Source organism: Erithacus rubecula (genome assembly GCF_903797595.1).
Source record: "Erithacus rubecula genome assembly, chromosome: 6".
NCBI lineage: Eukaryota > Metazoa > Chordata > Aves > Passeriformes > Muscicapidae > Erithacus > Erithacus rubecula.
The window spans coordinates 46,233,568-46,253,779 of NC_136688.1; the positions used below are offsets into that span (position 1 = coordinate 46,233,568).

Sequence of the window (20,212 nt, forward strand, 5' to 3'; positions counted from 1 at the left end):
ACATCTTTGCATGAAATTAATGTCCAGCCTTCCCAAAATGTTCTCTGCCTAGCAGAGATAACCTACTATTTCTTGCTCAGGTAAAGGCAGAGGGCCTTCTGAAACTCATTACTGGCATTACTATTATGATTTAATGTATATGAGCAGTAAATTAATAGTTATTTGTCAACACTCTTCAAAAAAACCTGCTTGAACTGTACTTAATTCTTAACTCTGAATTAGAGAAGTAAAATAGCAAAATTAGGAAGTTTTTTATGTCAGGTTTATTAATTGTTGTTGTTCTACCATAGTACATTTGTCTGCATATTTCAAGGTTGTACAAAGACTGGTGTAAGTGCTTAATACCTCTTAACAGACTAACCCACTTTAGTCAATAATTTACCCCTCCTGCAACCAGAGATTGGATATATACCAGGACCATGAGGAAAGAAATAAAATAATAATAATAGATGTAAAAACCAGAAGAAAAAAATAGATAGGAAAGTGGACAAGGAAATAAAATAAGCAGGTTCATTGTGAATGTGACTGATTATTGTGTCTCTTAATAATGAAAACAGCTCTTTATAATATTGTGGCTATACTAACCATGAAGCAGATAGAAAAAGAGTACCAATGTTGTATTCCCAGACAGAAGGGGTTATATCAAGAGACACAGCAAATACCACTGCTGGGGTATGGGTGTTGTTGGTAGGGTGCCTGATCCTACAGAAAATGCTGGAATGGTGCTTGCTGCCATGGGTGATCTTCCAGGTACAGACAGTAATGGTGCAGACACTGGCACCAGGGGAGATGTGCTTCCTGCTGCCTGGGGACTTTTGGGAGCTGCTTTAGGTGCAGGCATAAGCTAGAAGTATTCTTCTGGATGCTCTGAGCTGTATATTTGTTTCACAGTGGTTGTCTCCAGGGTGCCAAAGTGCAGAGATCAAATCTATCTCTTATTTTCTTAGACCAAGTTCTTAGATTCTCTAAAGTTTGCCCTGGAATGAATCTGGATTATAGATTTCACAGAAACAGTAGGCAGGGCAGAATATATGTGCAGGGGGACAACACCCCTTCTTTGAGACCCCTTTGGAGCAGCCAAGCTGGGACAGCAGCTGACAGGCAAGGGTGTCATAGACTCACTGGACAACAATGGTACTATGCAAGGTAATAAGCATTATGCATGATAAGGTCTATGCTGGTTATAAACTTCATGTTGGTAGGAAAATGCACACAAACAGTAAAGTGACATAACTTGTACCTATTTGTCAGTCAACATAAAAAAAAAAAACAGGAGAGAAGGCAGCCATGAGGGAAGAAGCAGACATACACAACCCTCTCCACCCACACGCTCCTCACCTTCCCTGCTAGAAGATGTGTCTGTGTGCTGTCAGTATCACACAGGCCTGTTTTGTCCCAGAGCTAATGACAGTTCTGCATGAATGCAACCTTCTTAAAAAAAAAAAAATTAAAAAAAAAAAAAAAAAAAAGAAGCAAGGCCCAAACAAACATGCAACTATGACAACTTAAATTGATGAATAGTCTCATCTACAAAAAACAGTGAATAACATCAGTTAAGAGGTGGACAGCCCCTCTGTAGCCATGCCCTACTCATCAGATCTAATACTTGATTTAAGAGTGGTCATCATCACATATCTAATTTGTGCATGAACTTATTCTTTTTTCAGAGGATTCACAATTTTCCCCATGAAGAGTATGGTGTTCTCCATAGATATGACCATGAGGAAGGGCCTGTTGAATGTAATGGTGATTGGAACAGACATGGGCACCATTTCCATGCCTGTGGCAGCTGCTGCTTCTGTGCCAGTCTCATCCACCTTTACCACAGCCTTATGAATAGCCTGTGAAGAAACAGACATTTTACAAGTCACAGGGATACAAAACTAAACAAGAATGAGAGTTAAAAGTGCCTGAATAAGTTACTGGTAAGAAACAAGTGCCAGATGGACTGGGAGTTCACTGCTTAAAGACAGGAAAGTTAGAAAAAAAAAATAAAAATCAGCAAGCTATATACAGTACAGCTTTCTAACCCTAGAGAGGAAAAGTTACTCTTCACTGGGGGCATGTCCCTGTTAGTGAAAACTTTTGCTTTGTTTCTTTTCTTATTCCTTGCATCCATCCACTCATGGAGATCAGTAGCTAGACCAAATGTTAAGAGAGTAAGACCATATTTAACTGTGCATTAGAAGTTCATTAGAAGCTGAAGAAATAACATGCAGATTAGCAAAATGAATAGAAATCTAAATTATGTTTTCTGAGTTCCTTCGGGTTTTGGGGAAAATGAGAGCAAAGGTGAAGGGCCAGAAATGGAGGGTTAAAGCACAGAAACACACAAGTTTGACCTTGATAGATCCTGATTCACTAATGTCCACCTGAGGTCATGAGGGTTGTTGTTTTCTTCATTAGACAATTAAGCTTGCCCTGAATTGTCAGGTTTATTGAAGCATGATGTATCTGTAGCTTTTGTATGAGCCTGGCAGTCATTGTTCATATTCTTAATCCAAATGTTTGTAATAACTGCATTTTCATTTCTCCCAAACAGTTTAAAAGCAAGCAGTGGTTTTCCTCTTCCCTCACCTCCATAAAATACAGGCAGTGATACATCCTACAGCTCCCTACTTGCCCACAAGCAGGCTAAAGAAGGCAGACACAAACAGAAGCATCCAGTAGTGACTGTAAGGGCATATAGATTCATAGATGATGATTTGGTCGTGTCTGTTTTATAAAGTTGTCCCATGCAGGTCAAAATAGCCTCCTAAATTAAAAAATTACAGACTTGTAACTTGCTCCAACCCCATTGCTCATACAGTAGAACTAGCATGGACAAAATACTCTGTATGCCATCAGCTGCCTTTTCACGTGAAGCAAAGACTCTTTACATAAGTTTTGCACCAAGAATAGTTGTGCAGAAAGTGAAGCAAGTATCAGTAACCATGGGCCCATAAAACAAAAAGCAGCATGACTTACCTGGGAAATTCTGTGCTGGGGCTGCCCTGTGATCCCAGAGAGGTCAGCCTTATCAGTGAATAGATCCATGATGCCCATTTTATACAAGATATCTTTTAGGTTATATGTCCCATAAAGCGTGAATTTTGGAAGATACAAATTTACTGAGCTGCAAGAAAAGAGTGAAAGAAAATGGTGAAATATTTGATCAGTTATCACAGAATAACATAGAGCCATAAGAGACAAACTGATTCTGCTTTTTCCCTAAAGACATTTTGCCTGCAGCTTCTCTCTAGCCTTCACAGGAGATGCACATTTGCTGAAGTTATTAATCTCTTGTGCAATTTGCTGAAACTACCTTAATCATGAGCCGTTACTGAGGATGCAGAGGATTCATCTTGTGAAAAAGAGATTTCTTTAGGTGTCTCAAGCTGAGCACAAAAAAAAAAAAATCCAACACAATCAATTTCACTGGTTAGTTTTGGTGTAAAAACTGGTCTTGTGTATTTATCAGATAAAACAGGACAGACAGAACTATATCCGCTGAAGAAGCAGAACAACAGTAATTAGTGATAGTAGGCATGGCAAAATAAAAGATAAAAGCAAATTTATGGAATATAGTTAGTCAATAGATAATTATTTTTCTGTGTCAAGCCCGGTGCCTGACCTACTCAATTTTAAGTGACTAGGCTGCTGCTTTCCATAAATTAACCAAAACTCTATGTTTCTTACTAATTTCTTCCTTGTTTTTCCCCTAAGTGTCTTGCAATTACTTTTCAAAAGTTAAGCCCAACATTTACAGCTAGAGGCAGCATAATGAGACAGAGGTTGGTGATAGTGCTGACATGAGGTGCTGCTTTCTGGTGAGAAGCCAGGATAGCTCTCCTGGGCTTTAGGTCAGGGAGATGTGGGGCCCTTAATGAAGCCAGCCAAAGAGAAAGTCATCCAGTGGCAAGTGGGAAGCAAAAGGCAAAAACCTCCAGCATTGCACAGCATCTAATGCCAGCTCTGGCTGTATCTGGCTGGTGGATTGATAACAAACTGCTGATCTCTTTCTTCTCCCTGATTTCAGTCTGTGCAGATTGCTGCCCCAAATGAGGATGCAGCTATCACTGAATCATCTGCCTTGCAGCTACCTAAACCCACTCCTTCCAGGTGCTTCCAATACAGAGGAAAGGGAAAGCCACAGACAGCAGCAACCAGGAAAGGATCAGTAGGATACACCTTCCAGGAGTGAAAGTGTCATTTTCTCTATTGTTCAGCCATTTAAAAGATCTCAGCTGTCTGCACTGGTGACACTTCAGCAATATCCTCTTTGTCAGCCACCAGAAATGAAAGATATCTTTCACAACACTTCTGCCACTAATATCAACATCAGTTTGCAGACAGAGAAGAAGGGATAAACATAGGTAACCCACGGCCTTTACATGATTCCATATAATACTTTCATTTATTAAGACCTCCCAGAGACACCAAATAGTAGCAAATACAATCAATTGTTTTAAAGATTAAAGGGAAAAGGAGGAGTTTGTGTGATTATTTTGTAGGAGAGAATGGTTATGATGAAAAATGGGGAGCAGCATGAAACAAACTTGTCTTTGACTGTGATTATTTTTCATTATCAGGTGGAGAGAGGAAATAGAAATCCCTCCAATTGTATTTAGCATTTGTCTTAATAATTGTAAAGGAAATTTTTCTTTGGCAAAAATTTTACATAAGTATCTTGATTCACCATCTTATTTGTCCTATAGTCACAACCCACATAGCTATTCCCAAAAGTTTCAAAACTGCAAAGATGCACAGAGAATTACATAGTTTTTCCTATTGTTGTTTTTGTTTGTTTGTTTGTTTGTTTTTCCCCATATGAAAAAGAAGTTTCATTCTTGTGATAATATTTAACAGTGAATCAGAGTTACAAGCATAAAACCAGTTTTGGGTTCCTGCATTTCAGATGTAATTTTTTTCTTGAGAAGGGACCATCTAAAACATGATTTTCAAATGTCTGTGTGAAGGTCACTAATGTGACACATCAAACTCATGAATGAATACAAGGACATGATGTTGTAAACATATTGTGCCTATGCTTGTATTTTGTGAAAGGCTACTGCCATACATGACACTAAATGTAAAGATTCTATAATTTTTGAAAGCATATAAACTTTCTGCCTTCTAGCCTCAAAGCTACCTTGAAATGAGTGTGGCTTACTCCTATTTTGCCTAAGTCCTCAGAGAGCTTGGTTAAGTGGCTCTGCTCTATATCATTGAGCTTTGCCCTCACAATTACTGGATGGAAGTTGTTATTTCAGCACTAACTGTACAATTACTGTTAATATTAATAGGTAGAAATTAAGAAAGAGACAAGAAAAAAGGCCAAAGTGGTAGGAATTTACTTGTAAATAGAAGGCAGAAAACCTCCCACCAGAAAAGTGAGAAGAGGTCTAAGTCAAAAAACTTGGGCCCATTGAGAGCTGAAGATGGGAAACAAAGTGCAGAAATAGCAAAAGTCCTAATCTGTGAAGGTTTCCAGTGTGTGCAGTTCTGAATGAGAAAACACATGGACACTAAAGAGCCAGATTCAACTTTCAGGGGATTTCTTCTGGTTAAAGCTGAACTAAAACTGGCACACAGATTCTGTGTTACACCCCAGCACATTTGTTCCCTTGGCTACCATCTGAAACAAGAACTGCAGAATTTTACCTTTTTGTGACTAACGTCCTCCACCTTGACAAACGCTCACAGGACAATCTTTTCTCCAGCTTCCTCATTCTTCCTCTATCAGGCAGAATAAAAAATGCTGAAGCACCTCCTTTGTAATCCATTTGCACCACAGTGGAAGACAGCTGCTCATCGTAGCCGTGCTTGAACAGGCCCATTCCAAACATCATTGGGACTTCAACAGCCTTGCTCCCATCCACAAAAAATTTGCTCATTTTAGTGTATTTTGGATCAAAAGGTTTTTCCCATTCAGCTTGAAATATAAGAGACAGAGTTACAGGATATTTTGAGGACATGAAACCATAGGAGGTATTAACATAGGACACATTCTTAGTTGACAGAAATTGGCATAGTTGGATCAGCTTCAAAAGCAAAACAATTTGCAATGATCACTTGATCTAACAAGGAACACACAGCTGGTAGAATGTAATGTATAAACACTCCCTCGGACCTTACAGCAGACCTTACATTTATTTAGATGAGTTATCAAGGGTTCTAACTTGCAATTTCTTCCCTGATAGCAGTTTAGAAGAGCCTGTAAAATCCTCATATAATGCAGCCTTTGTCTAAGCTCAGAAGAAAATTCTCTCATTTTCTTATTCCCAGACCAAAATAGGCTTGTCAAGGGTGACACAAGGGATGAATTGTCCAGAAAATTGAAAGTATTTGGGTTACTTGCAGGAGGTGTTGATACCTCACATTAGCTGATAATGTATAGAGTCAAGAAAACTTATTTTTACCAGGGTGCTGAGTTAAGAAACAAAACAGCAACAGCAGAAACTTTTTGCACTGTCATCTTCACCATATTAAATTTTCAAAAGTTCCTCACTTAGTCATGAAACAAACCGTCTACACTGAAAATCTGAAAGATTCTTATCCTCAGTGGAGAGGAATTTCAAAGCCATATTCCAGGTATCCACAGCATACGTTTCAGAGGCTGAGCAAATTTTTACAAAAGGGGAAAATTGTGGCATTTTGGAAAGGGTTTTTTATTTATTTTATTTTAATTTTTAAGAAGCCTTGTTGCTCCGTAGTAAATTTTGCCTTCTAGAGCAAAACTAACATTTTATCAAATGTTACAAAAGTAGAGCTGTGACACTAAATAAAATAAGTGGCATCAAGAACACCATTAAATGAGATGCAATCCCTTTTAACTTCTGATTCTATTTGAACACTGATTACTAGGCAACTTGTTGAAATGAAATAATTATCATCTGCTGTTTCCACCATCTGACATAGCCTGCACTACTAAATAACTTTTGAAAAAGTGAAATTAAACTTCTTCAGTGCATGTATTGTCTCTGAAAGCATAGACTGACAACCACAATACTCTGGACAGGAAAAAGTAGATACTTTTATATATTTTATATACTTTTACATACTTCATTAATAGTGACTTCGATCGTCAGATATATAGCACATAGGACATTATTATGCTTAAGCGTGAAAAAAAAGCAGAATGAATCACTGAAAAAGTGAAAGTCCTGAAAAACTTTAACAGCATTTACCTAGTGCTCAACTCAGGGAAAGCCAACTGATTTCAAGATGAACTTTGCTTGAAAACTGAATAGGATGTTAGGACCACTACTCTGGGCTTCAGGAGGGCAAACTTTGGCCTCTCCAGAGATCTGCTTGGGGTAAAGTCATGGGGGGAAGAGGGCCCCAAGAAAGCAGGTTTGTCACAACAATCTCATGGAGCACTAAAGGATGGGGGCAGAGTGGCTGGAAGGAGCAGCTGAGCATGAGCCAGCTGTGCCCAGGTGGCCAAGAAAGCCAATGGTATCCTGGGCAGGGATTGCCCCCTACACTCAGTACAGGGGAGACCACACCTCGAGTTCTGTGTCCAATTTTTGGCCCCTCACAATGAGAAAGATGTTGAATTGCTGGAGCATTGAGGGCAACAGAGCTGGGGAGGAGTCTAGAGAGTCAGCCTTATGAGGAGAAACTGGGGGAGCTGGGGTGTTTTAAGCTGGAGAAGAGGAGGCTGTGGAGGGGTAATTTCTTTCTACAACTGCCAGGAAAGAGGCTGTGGCCAGGTCAGGTTGAGTCTATTCTCCCAGGCAACAAGCAATAGGACAAGAGGAAATGGCCTCAAGCTGTTTCAGGGGAGGTTCAGGTTGGATGTCAGGAAGAATTTTTTCACTGGAGTGGTTGTCAAGCATTTTAAAAGGCTGCCCAGGGATATGGTAGATTTATGATCACTGGAAATGTTCAAGAAATTACTGGACTTGGAATTCACTTCAAATAGTTTATTTGACAGGGTGGTGTTCAGTCAAAGGTTGAACTCCAAGATATTGGATCTTTGATATACTATGTTATTGAATCTATGATCTATCCTATGATTCTATTATTATTTAAGGATGACCTCCACCAAACACAGGAGTCATTCATCCTAAAAAAGAAGTCAGGTAAAAATGCCAGGAGGCCTGTGTGGATGAACAAGGAGTTCTTTGGTGAATTTAAGCACAAACAGGTAGCCTACAGAGAGTGGAAGCAAAGACAGGTAACCTGGGAAGTATAAAAAAAGATTTTATGAGCCTCCAGGGATTAGGTTAAGAAAGTTAAATGTGTGATAGAATTAAATCTGGGCAGCGACTTTGAGAGCACCAAGAAAAGCTTCTATAGGTATGAAAATGATGAAAGGAAGACTAAGGGAAATGTGAACTCCCTCCAGAAGGAAATGGGAAACCTGGTTACCCAGAATGTGGACAAGGATAAGGTACTCAAATCACATTTTTGGCTCAGTCTACACTGGAAAGTGCAGGGACTGGGAGAATGAAAAACTGTCCACTGTAGAAGAAGATCAGGTTCAAGACCATGAGAAGAACCTGAAGATGAACCTGTCCATGGGACCTGATGAAATGCATCTGCAGATCCTGAGGGAAATAGATGGAACAGCTACACCACTATCCATTGTATTTGAGAATTTACAGCAGTCCAGTGAAATTCCCACTGACTGAAAATGATAAATGAGAGCTCTCATTTTGAAAAATGAAGAAAAGGAAGACCCAGAAAACTACCAGTCTTTCTCACATTTTTGAGTAGCAAGATAGGGAGCAGATCCTGCTGTAAACTATGCTAAGACACATGGAAAATTAGGAAGTGATTGGTGACAGCCAGCATGATTTCACTAAGGGTAAACTGTGGTACGGAGGAACAATTGATGTCATCTACCTGGAGCTGTGCTAAGCATTTCACACTGCCCTGCATGACATCCTTGGCTCTACACTGGAGAGATGAGTGTGACAGATATCCCACTCTGTGGATAAGGAATTGTCTGGGTGCTTGCATTTGATGGCTTGAAGTCAAAGCTTGCTGTCCAAGAGGAGATCAGGGATGGTCAGTGCTCCTTGGAGATTTTGGTGTTGGGACCAGTGCTGTTCAATATCATTGTTGCTGAAGTGAACAGTGGAATTGAGTGCACCCTCAGCAAGTTTGCCAGTGACACCAAGATGGTGTTCTGTTGACATGCTGTAAGGAAAGGATGCCCTCCAGAGGAAAGGCATGCCACCCAGACAGAGAGGTGCCATCCAGGGAGAGTGAGACAGGCTCGGGAGGTGGCCCCATTAGAATATCACAAAGTTCAACAAGGCCAAGGTCCTGCATGTGGCTTAGGGCAATCCCAAACACAAATACAACTGGAAAATAATGGAGTTGAAAGCAGACCTGAAAAGAAGGACCTGTCCTATTGGTTGATGAGAATCTCAAGATCAGAATCTCACATGGCCCAGCAATGTGTGCTTGCAGCCCAGAAAGCCAAACACGTGATGATCTGCATAAAAAAAAACGTGATCAGCTCAACTTCTGCTTCAGTCTGGCAAGATCCCACCTGGAGTACTGCACTCAGCTCTGGAGTCTCCAATAAAAGAAGGATGTGGACCTGTTGGAGTAACCCAGATCAGGGCCATGGAAAACATCTGAGGGCTGGGGCTCCTCTCCCACGAAGACAGGCTGAGAGAGTTGGGGTTATTCAGCCTGGAAGAGGAGGATCCAGGGACACCTTGGAGTCCCTTCCAGTACCTAAAGGGGGCCTACAAAGGGGGGGAAGACTTTTTATACAGGCAGACAGTGATAGGGTAAAGGGGAATGACTTTGAACTGAAAGAGGACAAATTTAAATTCACATTAGATATAAGGAATAAATCCTTCACTATGAGGATGGTAAGGCTGGAATAGAGAAATTGTAGATGCCCCATCCCTGGCAGTGATCAAGGCCAGGTTGAACAGCTCTTTGAGCTCTCTGTTGTGGAAGGTGTCCCTGCCCATCACAGGGGGGTTGGAACTAGATGATCATTAAAGTCCCAAACCATGGCTATCAGTTAACACAGAGATTAGACAGAGATGATATTCACTGATACTTTCCTCCTATTTCAAAGGCACTCTTATTCCTGTTCTCACTTTTGCCTCAGGGGGATACCTTTAGGCACCTTCATCAAGTTCTTCACAGTGCTCAAGTGGCAAAATGAAATTTGAAGTATTTGTTGTTACCAGCTTAACTAAGGCATGAAAAGGGATTGGTGCAATATAGTGGAATAACATGTCTTGTAGGTCAGAGTCAGGAAAATATTGCCAGACTTTTGTCCTTGAAGAATTCTGTACTTTACTACACCTTGAAAAAAAAAATTGTCACCAGTAATGTGCGAGTAAGTTTGCAATGCACAAAAAGAGGACAAGCACCTAAAAGTATGGACTGGTTATACAGCTAAGTGAGGTTTAGAAATCCTCTCCAGATTAATCCTAGCTCTAGATAATTAACCTACTCCTGATTTCAACATTAAAAAATGTTAATATAATATTGTGATTAATGCTGTTCTTTAATCCATTTGCTTTAAAGTTGGAGAGCTAAAACTGAAACTCCACCATCTTTAGAGGAGCTAGGAAATCTTTGCAGTAGTAAACTGAACATCTCATAAAAAAACCCAACAATCCTTATTGTTAGAACATGTAAAAGTTAATGAATACAAAGTTATTTTTAATACAAGGTTTCCCAGGCTTTTGTCCCCATTGTACTTCTAAATTCATTGCTCATTCTTCAAACAGCTTTCAGTAAAAGAAAAATCATCAGGTTTTTTGCCTGTTTTGAAAGATATACCTGATGCTTAATAAAAGTCTAAATAGAAACACTATTTCAGATAAACAAGTAGGTTTTCAAGATAACTAAGAAACAACAATCATCTGTATTTCAATTAGCTCCATTTAGATGTGGCCAAATCTTCAGACAATAATACAAGGAGCAGAGATGCAAATGGAAAGCAAAACAAAACAGAAATATAATTCTAAATTATTTTCAAGGGAAGCCTTATGTTGTAAAGTGCAAGCATCCAAGTTAATACTTCTAAAAGGATAGCTTTTCTTAAAAAAAAATCTAATATGCCATCTCTATTTCCATTAAAAAGCTTGATTATACTTTTATCAGATAAATTACAGAATATTTTTTTTTTTTTACTACAAATACTTTGCTTTCAGCATATGATCAGTAAGAGAGAGAAAGTTTGAAATAAGATGCAATATCTGTTATTAGACCACTGATTGAGCCTTACAGCCTTGATCCTCTTCTTCTCATTAGATCAGAAGTCTGAAAAGCTCTGGGAAGATCTGAAGACTGTATCTAAGCAGACTGCACAAGTTAATTAAGAAAAACAAGCTTATTGTCAATAGGCTTGTATTTGATACTGGTGGGTCCATCTCTTCACTGGAAAATATTATAATCTGCAAATCAAAAAAAAAAGGTTGAAACCTATGCCTCTAGACACACTAGGACTTCAGATATGCTATTGGAAAAGGCATAGTTAGCAAAATTAAGGAGAATGAGTGTGAAACTAAAGCTATTGTAGCATGTTTTGTTTTGAATACACAGTAGCAGCAAAGCTGTTGTCCAAACATATATTCTGTTTGATAAGATGCTTAGTTTTCCTTTAATAGCATTCTTAGCATTTAACTCTGAACTTGCTGAACAAAAAAAAAACCCAACCAGCTGGATTGAAATTTCCAGAAACGGATTTCAACCAAGCATTTAATAAAGTGCTTGAATCCAAATAGATTGTACAGGATTTGATGCTTTACTGCTTAGAGATGCCTTCCTCAATATATGTATATATTGCACTTAATTTTCTGAAGGAAAGAAGTTTATATATTAAAAGACATGGGAAAATTTGCCATGCATTTTGCTAGGAGTTATCAGTGTCAAGTAGGACATAATTTCCAATAACTTTGCTTCTAATTAAATATAAATGAGGACCAAAAGGAAAACAAGATATGAGTCCATCTGAAAAACCATATAGCAAAATAAGATGAAGTTCAAGACTGACCTGAGGAAATAATTCATGGAGTAGAAGAACATGATATGTATATCTTACCGTTAAAATAAATATAGCTAATAAGGAGAATTTCAGTGAGTGGATCTAGGTTATTTATGAGGTCCTTGATTTTTCCATTCGTTCTTCTTGCTACATATTCATTGATCTTTTGCTGGGCTTGATCAGACTTCTTGAAGTTCATAGGATAAGCTTCTCCTTCATAGAAGTTTCTGAGATTGCTTAAAAATTTTTCTTGTGGCTTCAGTCGATCAAGCACAAAGAGAACATTTCCCATATTCAGCTGTAACCCCCCATTCCTTCTGTTCACCATCTGCATGAGCTGACGATAACCTTCGTGTATGTCCTTTTCAGAAATCTGACGAGGGTTAAAGCAAAGCACCCTAAGGATCTGTGTCAGGGTGTCTGATCTGGCACCCAGAGTCAGCATGGCAAAGGCAGTAGAGATGCTCAAAGGAGAGAAGAAAACATTCCTATTGTTTTCACGAGAAGAAATCTCTTTGTAGAAACAACATGCAAATCGACAAACGCTGTAGCTCACACCCTGCCATGGCATGTTTTGGTTTCCTTGTGCTCTTTGATTCTGGTTTCTTACCCCTTGTTGATAAAGCTCATAGCAGTAACTGTTGGAATGGATTCCAACAAGTAAAAGACACAGGAAAAGCAACATCTTCATATTTATGTGATTCTGTAATAGAAGAAAAGTTATATTTGGCTTAGAAATCTTTTCACCTTGTGTTTAGCAATACATCAATCCCTTCACTATGTAGAGTTAGCTTAGCACCAGAGACTGAGATATTTGAATTGAGGGAAATGAGCTTTCTATTTCAAGGAAGCAGGCTCTGGAAAATTACTCAACCAACTAAAGAGGTTATGAAATAATAAAAATTGAAGTCCAAGAGGGATGAGGTAATTCCAAAGACGCCCTCATTAAAGTGAACTTACAATTCATTTTAAACTGGGTTTTTTTTCACCAATATTCTGTTTTCAATGTGGCTTTAAGTGACAAAAGAGTCAGAAGTATAGGTTTATAGAGCAGAAAGCAAGGGATGCAGTCAAAGGTAATCAGTTAAATTTGGAAATTTAACAGATGAAAAATCAAAGCAGAAGAAAGGCAAAATATGCCTCTTTTGTGAAAACTGAAACATACATTTTTGAATGGGCTGCATGTAAACCCCTAGGGCAGGCACCTAAGAGAAAGCAAATGCACTGAGGAAGTGGTGAACATTTACGGTGATTTCATAAAGCTTGAACAGTTGAGCACAACTAAAAGAAAAAAAAAACAAATTCCACAAAAATAACAAAAGAAAGAAATAGCAATTAGGATGTTATCAAGACCCTTGGAATACAGTACTGCTTATAAAGAAAGGGAAAATAAGTAAGTACATACAGCAACAAAAGGAAATAAGTGTGCCTGCTGCATGAAAATCACCTAAAAACAAAACTAAAAAACAAAACCAAACCAAACAAAAACAAAGAAACAAATAAAAAAAATGAAACCAAAAAACCCAGATAAACTCCAGATAAATCACTGTCTTTGTCATCAGAAAGGTAGAAAAAGAGTGATTTGGCAGAGAAGCCTGCAGTGGTTGAAAGTGAAGATGAGTGAGTGAATTCTGGAGGAACAAAGACACTAAAAATTACAGATAGAATGGGAAAGCCTTTTCCTAAGCAGCATGGAAGCCATTCATTCCACATCTATGGCAAGCTTTTACCTCTAGAAATTAATACTGTATCACAATTTGTTCAATAACTTCTGTCAATAGAGAGAAGTAAAGATGTGGAAATCTAAAACATCCTCCTGTGATATGTGATCATTTGACCTACAGAACCTTTAATGAAACTAAGTGCTCTCTAGGGGAAAAACACCTCAGGTTTTTGACTTGCACTGAGAAATGCAGCCTCTGCCTTGTAAAAGCTCTGAATCCTTATCATCTCCCACCATGATCCCACATTTGTGTTCTCCACCTTCCATCATTTTGTTTCTCCAAAACCCAGTGAACTCAGAATGCTGACCTCAGCTTTAGTAATAGATGCTTTAAATACTCCTTAATTCACACTCTGAATATCATAGTCATAGAAATACTACTAGGAAGGGCCTGAACCACATGACAAACCACTTTCAGATAGTGCACTTTCATATCTAGAACACATTTAAATTTGAGCTCTGATTTGTTTGTGACTTGCCCCAACATCACTCTTACTCTAATTCTTTTAGTCCGCTTCTATTTTTTATGCTCTCTAGATTGCTTAAGTCCTCACTTCCATTTCATTTCATTTCATGCCCTACATTTGTTATTATCATCAATTTACTTAATTTAAAACACTTAGAAATGCAGTTTTCCTAAGGAGAGTCATGCCTTATGAATGTGCCAATCTCAAAGAGGACTTATCTTTTCTATTTAAAAATCCCCAGAATCATAATTAAACAATACAGGAGCTTTAAGCTAAAACTTGAATATGAACAAAATAATTTCTCAACTGACTATTCAATTTTTTTTCCTGAATATGATTTTTTACAATTTTTCCACATTAAAAAAAAAAAACAAAAAAACCAACAAAACAAAACATTACTTACAGTGAATTCAAAAGGGTCCTGTTGTATTCACTACGTCTGCACGGGTCCTTGCTCAGTTGTTTATGCTGCTGAACACAAAGCAGGGTATCCTCTAGTAAAGGTTAAGATCATCTAAGGGCTGTGACTCACACATTATAATTTTAGAGATTAGTATGATGTCGAAACTAGTTTTACTGGACACCTAACTTTACTGAATATGTTTCACACGTGACTTCTTATTATTCATGACTATCTGATCACTCTGGTTAGATTCAAACCCATTTTCCTCAAACTGAGCTTACTGTTTAACACTAAACATTCATACATATCTCAGTTGTCTGAATCGACTATTTTATTAATAAGTCACCAGAAGTAATAATAATTACAGAGAAATATAATTTGCATAATTTCCAGAATTTCCAATAGCATTGCTGCCACTAAGGCAGGAGGAGAAGGCTCAATTCACCAGGACAATCTGAATTTTTGTGATCTACCCTGCTTTGTCTTATTCCTGCATACCCAGGCTGAGGTTGATTGTCTCCAGGTGAAGCCGGTGATGATTCCAATGGGTGCAGGGTTTAAAACACTGTTGTGCCACACTAGCAAATGCTGTCAGAGGTGTACCTGGCTATCCACTCCCAGATGGGGAATCCACTGGCAGCAAGAGCTGTGATACTGACTCCTGGGCCACTGGAATGGCCCTGTGCCCAGAGAGGAGGAATGTGGCTGGGATGCCATTGGACACAGGTGATCGAGGTTACAAGCATGGCCTGGGGACAGGGGGTGGAAGCCAGGAACATGGGTGTTAAATAGAGCAAGTCTTTGGATCAGCTTACTATCTTATGATCTGGGATGTGGGGAGCAACCCCCTCTGATCATGTGCCAAGTTCAGCTGGGTCAGATCACACAGCCTAGTATCCTGGGCTCAGCTTTATTCCTGGGTGCACAGCATCAAGGAAGGGAGCTCTGGGGACCACACAGCTCAAACCCTTGCCAAAACCAGGTCATAGACACTGAGCTCAGGATGGTGTCCTGCTGGGTTTGACTCCCCCAGCAATGGAGACTCCACAAGCTCTCTGGGTAATGTCTATTTCAGTGTTTGACAACACCAACACAAAATCAGGTTAACAAGTTTTCTCTACATTTAAATGGAACTTCTTGTATTTTAATTTGTGCTCATTGCCTCTTGTCACTAGATGCCACTGAGGCTATCTCTGCCTTTATTATTCTCATCAAAAAGTGGGTGATTATACATTGTTGAGACCTACACAGGCCTTTTTTTCTCTGGGCTAAACATTACTAGCCTTTATTCTTGTAGCCTCTCCTCACATGTCAGATGCTGCAATTCTTCAATGACAGTCCTGGTACTTTAATGGAGTCGTTCTGGTATGTCCATGTCCTCCTTGCACTGTGGAGCCCTAGCAATGGTTACAGCTGTCCAGACATGTATGGCAGGGAAGAGTAGAGAGAAAGGATTCCTTGCTGGCAATACTCTTCTTAATGCAGCTCAAGCTGGAATTACACACTCAGAATAATGGAATAGTTTGTGTTGGAAGGGACCTCAAAGATCATCTAGTTCCAAGCCACCTTCCACTAGGCCAGGTTGATCAAAGCCCCATCCAACCTCACTTGGAACAGTTCCAGAGATGGGGCAGCCACAGCTTCTGTGGGCAATCTATTTCAATGTCTGACCACTCTCATAGTGAAGAATTTCTTGCTTATGTCTAATCTAAACCTACTGTCTTTCTGTTTAAAGCCTTGTCCTATCACTACAAGTCTTTATGAAAAGCCTCTCTGCAGCTCTCCTGTAGGACATTTTTAGGTATTAGAAGGCCACAACAAGGTCACCATGGAGCCTTCTCCAGGAAGAATGACCTCAGCCCTTCCAGCCTGTCTTTCCAGGAGAGATGTCCAAGTCCTCTGATCAACTTTGTGGAAAGGTTCTCTTCTGGACAGATCCCCATCCTTTTGTTGGGGACCCCAGAGCTGGATGCAGCACTGCAGGTGGGATCTCACCAGAGCAGAGTGGAGGGGCAGAATCCCTTCCCTCACCCTCCTGCCCACACTATTTTGGATGCAGCCCAGGCACAATTGGCTCTCTTGGTTGGGAATGCACATTGCCAGGTCATGTCCAGCCTCTCATCCACCAGCACCCCCAAATCCTTCCCAGCAGGGCTGCTCTGATCTGTTCATTCCCTGCCTGTGTTTATATTGGGGCTTGCCTGACCCAGGTGCAGCCCCTTGCACCTGGCCTTGTTAAACCTCCTGAGGTTCCCATGGGCCCACTGCTCAGGCTTGTCCAGGTCCCTTTGGATGACATCCATCCTTCAGGCATGGTGACTGCACCACTCAGCGTGGTGGTGCTGTCTGTATTTCCTGCAAGGATTACTGCTAGCTCCTGCTCTACCAGGAGCCTCTAATCCCCAGGCACAGAATCTCTTTTTCTAAAACTAGAATAATATTTTCTCTCATTTTCCCTTCAAAATGCAACAATTTTGAGGGAATGACCAATCCTTACTACACACAAATAGAGTGCTGATCTCCATGCTGTTTCTAAGGACAATTGAAATACTAACCACAACAATAATTCAGCAATATTTTCTGTGAGGCAAAGACACCAGTGAAAGTTGTTGATGATTATGACCTATCAAGAGGTTCAACAGATTGCAGAAAACCCCTTAAACAAGTTTCTTATGAGGTAAAACTTTAGAAATAGCCAGCTTTGAGTCAGGATACAGGACTCACACATAGTGTGTTCTTCACACACGCCACTCACCTGAAGGAGCACATGAGATACTATTTTCACTGCTTCTTGTATAAATAAGAGCCAAGAATCTTGCTTAGAGCTGGCTTTTAATAATGGGCTACAGTTTTCATGGTATATAAAAACTGATTTCTGATGAAGGAAGGAAGCCCAATTAAATACAGACGCCATGCTAATGACAAGGTGACGGACGAATGACTAAGACAGATTTGAACACACCTAGGCCACACCTCACAGCACTTGCAGGAGAAAGGCTGCTGCTGAACATGGGAAAGCTGCCCTGTGATTGGAAAGAAAGCAGAAAAAACAAATACAGTTTCAATGTCTGTGAATAATGTGAATCTCTGGACATTAATAATAAGGGAAGTCAAAATTTTTCTTTCGTATGTTTCCATTGTCAAGCCATGACAGAAAGGGAAGTAAAGGAACGGGTATCAGGTCTAGACCCAGCTGTATAATATCTGTATTTGATGAAAAATTTTCAACAAGGATTTTTATCATAATTATAAGCACAATATTGATTTACAAATAGTTTAGCCATTTTGCTGAGTTTTGAAGACTGGGCTACTTCGGAGTAATGTTGCCTGTGTTGAAGATATGACACATATAGTGAACAGGGAATTTCCTCACTTACACTGGGGACTTTTCTAAAAGTTCCACAGCTCTTACACTGCTAGCACTTAACTGTTCATAGGTACTTAAGCCCCAGCTGGCAAAATTTAGTGTAAATATATGTGCTTTGAGCCAAGAAGTGGAAAGCGGTTTGTTTATGCAAAGTTTCTATCTCTGCTATATATAGTAACCATTGATGACACGAGCAGGGTGTTCTACTGCAAAAACAAGGCCTCAGAGACTCTCCTTAGCCAGTGCTAAACCACAGATACCAGGTGTGTATATACCTTCAAAGAGTTGGAGGAATTTCTTAATTTGTTGTCTCATTGAAACTAAAGCACTTCCTCATAACCATAATTAAAAAAGGGAGGCAACGTGGACTGGAAAACAAATCTATATTAAGTTGTTCTTTTCTGAACCTAGTAATACTTTCTCCTGAAAACATAATAGGGGAGAGTGTGCAGCCTTTGTAAACTGAGGCGTGATCATTCTGATTTAGGGCATCTGTTTCTTTACAATAATGTAAACATGATCTTTTATAAACAGCTCTGGACTTGAGGAATCTCTCAAAAATTATTGCTTATTAAGTAGAGCACTGTTAGAGATGACCTACAGAGATAGTAAGCACTAGATAGTAATATATTTAGTTATGGGACTTTTCACAATTCTTTTAGTTGTAGGATTCCTTACCAGTCAATCTATTGCACTACACAACAAACAAATTGAAGAATTCACCAAAACATCAAAGTTTGGGATAGCTTGGAATTGGCTGGCATGTCCAAAATTTCTGTTCCCACAACTATCTGAAGCATTCCTTCACCTGAGAGCCTCACCCTAACAGCCTTTGGGCAAGATTCTCACAGGCCCACATTGTTTGAGTTCAATAGAGTGAATTTTCTTATTTTAAGCTCCTTTAAAAAGAAATTATAAAGAAACATAAATCCAAATAATTGACAAATACTACTCCCAATCGCCCAAAGGCTGAAGTGTTCTTTTCTTTCAAACTCTTTTTTTTTTTTTTTCTTTCCCAAGACCTTTCTCAATCTCTCGATCCTCTCTTTCATCACTCAATGAAAGAGAGAATATTTTGTCCCCAGAATCTTGGTCAATGCTTTCCTTAATTTCCAGTCTTTTCCTTCTCCTTAGACAGCAGATTAAAAGTTGCATTTGGCCTACATTCTCTCTTCAAGGACCTGTGCTATACACTAACAAATACATGCATTTTACTCTTCAATATTTCCCGAGTACACTTAGTGATTCCTATTACTGGAATTGCTTGGCTCTATGCAAATACATGCAACTCTCTTGTAACACCACTATGAGCTTTTATTGAATTAGGTCACTACAGAGCTGTCTCTGTTCTAGGCTGAACAGTCACAATTCTCTGAGTGAGAGAATCTCTTAGGAGAGGATCTCCATCCCTCTGATTACCTTGGTGCCCCTGCTCTGGACTCACTCCAACAGGTTTGTGTCTTTCTTGTGCTGAGAACCCCAGAGCTGGATGCAGCACTGCAGAGGTCTCACGAGGGCAGAACAGAGGAACAGAATCCCCTCCCTTGTCCTCCTGCCCACACTGCTTTGGAGGCAGCCCAGGACACATTTGGCTTTCTGGGCTGGGAGTGCACATGGCTGGGTCATGTCCATCCTCTCATCCACCGGCACCCCCAGGTCCTTCCCAGCAGGGCTGCTCTGATCCCACAGTTTGTGTTCATACTGGGGGTTGCCCTCACCCAGGTGCAGCACCTTGAACTTGGTCTTGTTAAACCCCATGATATTCCCATGGGTCCATTGCTCAAGCTTGTCCAGGTCCCCATGGATGACACTCTGCTCTTCAGGTGTGTCAACCACATCACTCTGTTGGGTGTCATCTGCAAATCTGTAGAGGGTGCCCTTGATCCCTTCATCCATGTCATTAATGAAGATACTGAATGAAGCTGGTCCCCTGAGGGACAGCACTTGTCACTGAGGTCCATTGGGACTCTGAGCCACTGACCATGACCCTCTGGATCAGGCTGTCCAGCCAATTTCTTATCCATCTAACAGCCCATTCACCAAATCCATCTCTCTCCAATTTAGAGAGAAGGATGTTGAGGGGGGCCATGTCAAAGGCTCTACAGAAGTCCAGATAAATTACACCTGTGACCCTTCCCTTCTCCACTGAGGCAGTCACTCCATCATAGAAAGTCATAGGCTGATGAGGCAGGACTTGCCCTTGGTAAAGCTCTGCTGGCTCTCCCAAATCACCTCCCTGTCCCTGAAGTGCCTTAGCAGAGTGTCTAGGAGGATCTGTTCCCTGATCTTCCCC

At 40.0% G+C, this 20,212-nt stretch overlaps 1 protein-coding gene across 1 annotated transcript; it reads right to left on the bottom strand.

Annotated features, from left to right (window-relative positions):
* Nucleotides 1-514: 514 nt before the first annotated feature.
* LOC306804102 (alpha-1-antiproteinase F-like) lies at nucleotides 515-14,611 on the bottom strand. The gene is made up of 5 exons (XM_079310280.1): nucleotides 14,553-14,611; nucleotides 12,017-12,662; nucleotides 5,644-5,914; nucleotides 2,968-3,115; nucleotides 515-1,841 (listed from the first exon to the last, which is right to left on the bottom strand). The coding sequence occupies exons 2-5, from the start codon at nucleotides 12,648-12,650 to the stop codon at nucleotides 1,653-1,655; spliced, it is 1,242 nt and encodes a 413-aa protein (XP_079166406.1). The 5' UTR covers nucleotides 12,651-12,662; nucleotides 14,553-14,611; the 3' UTR covers nucleotides 515-1,652.
* Nucleotides 14,612-20,212: the final 5,601 nt, after the last annotated feature.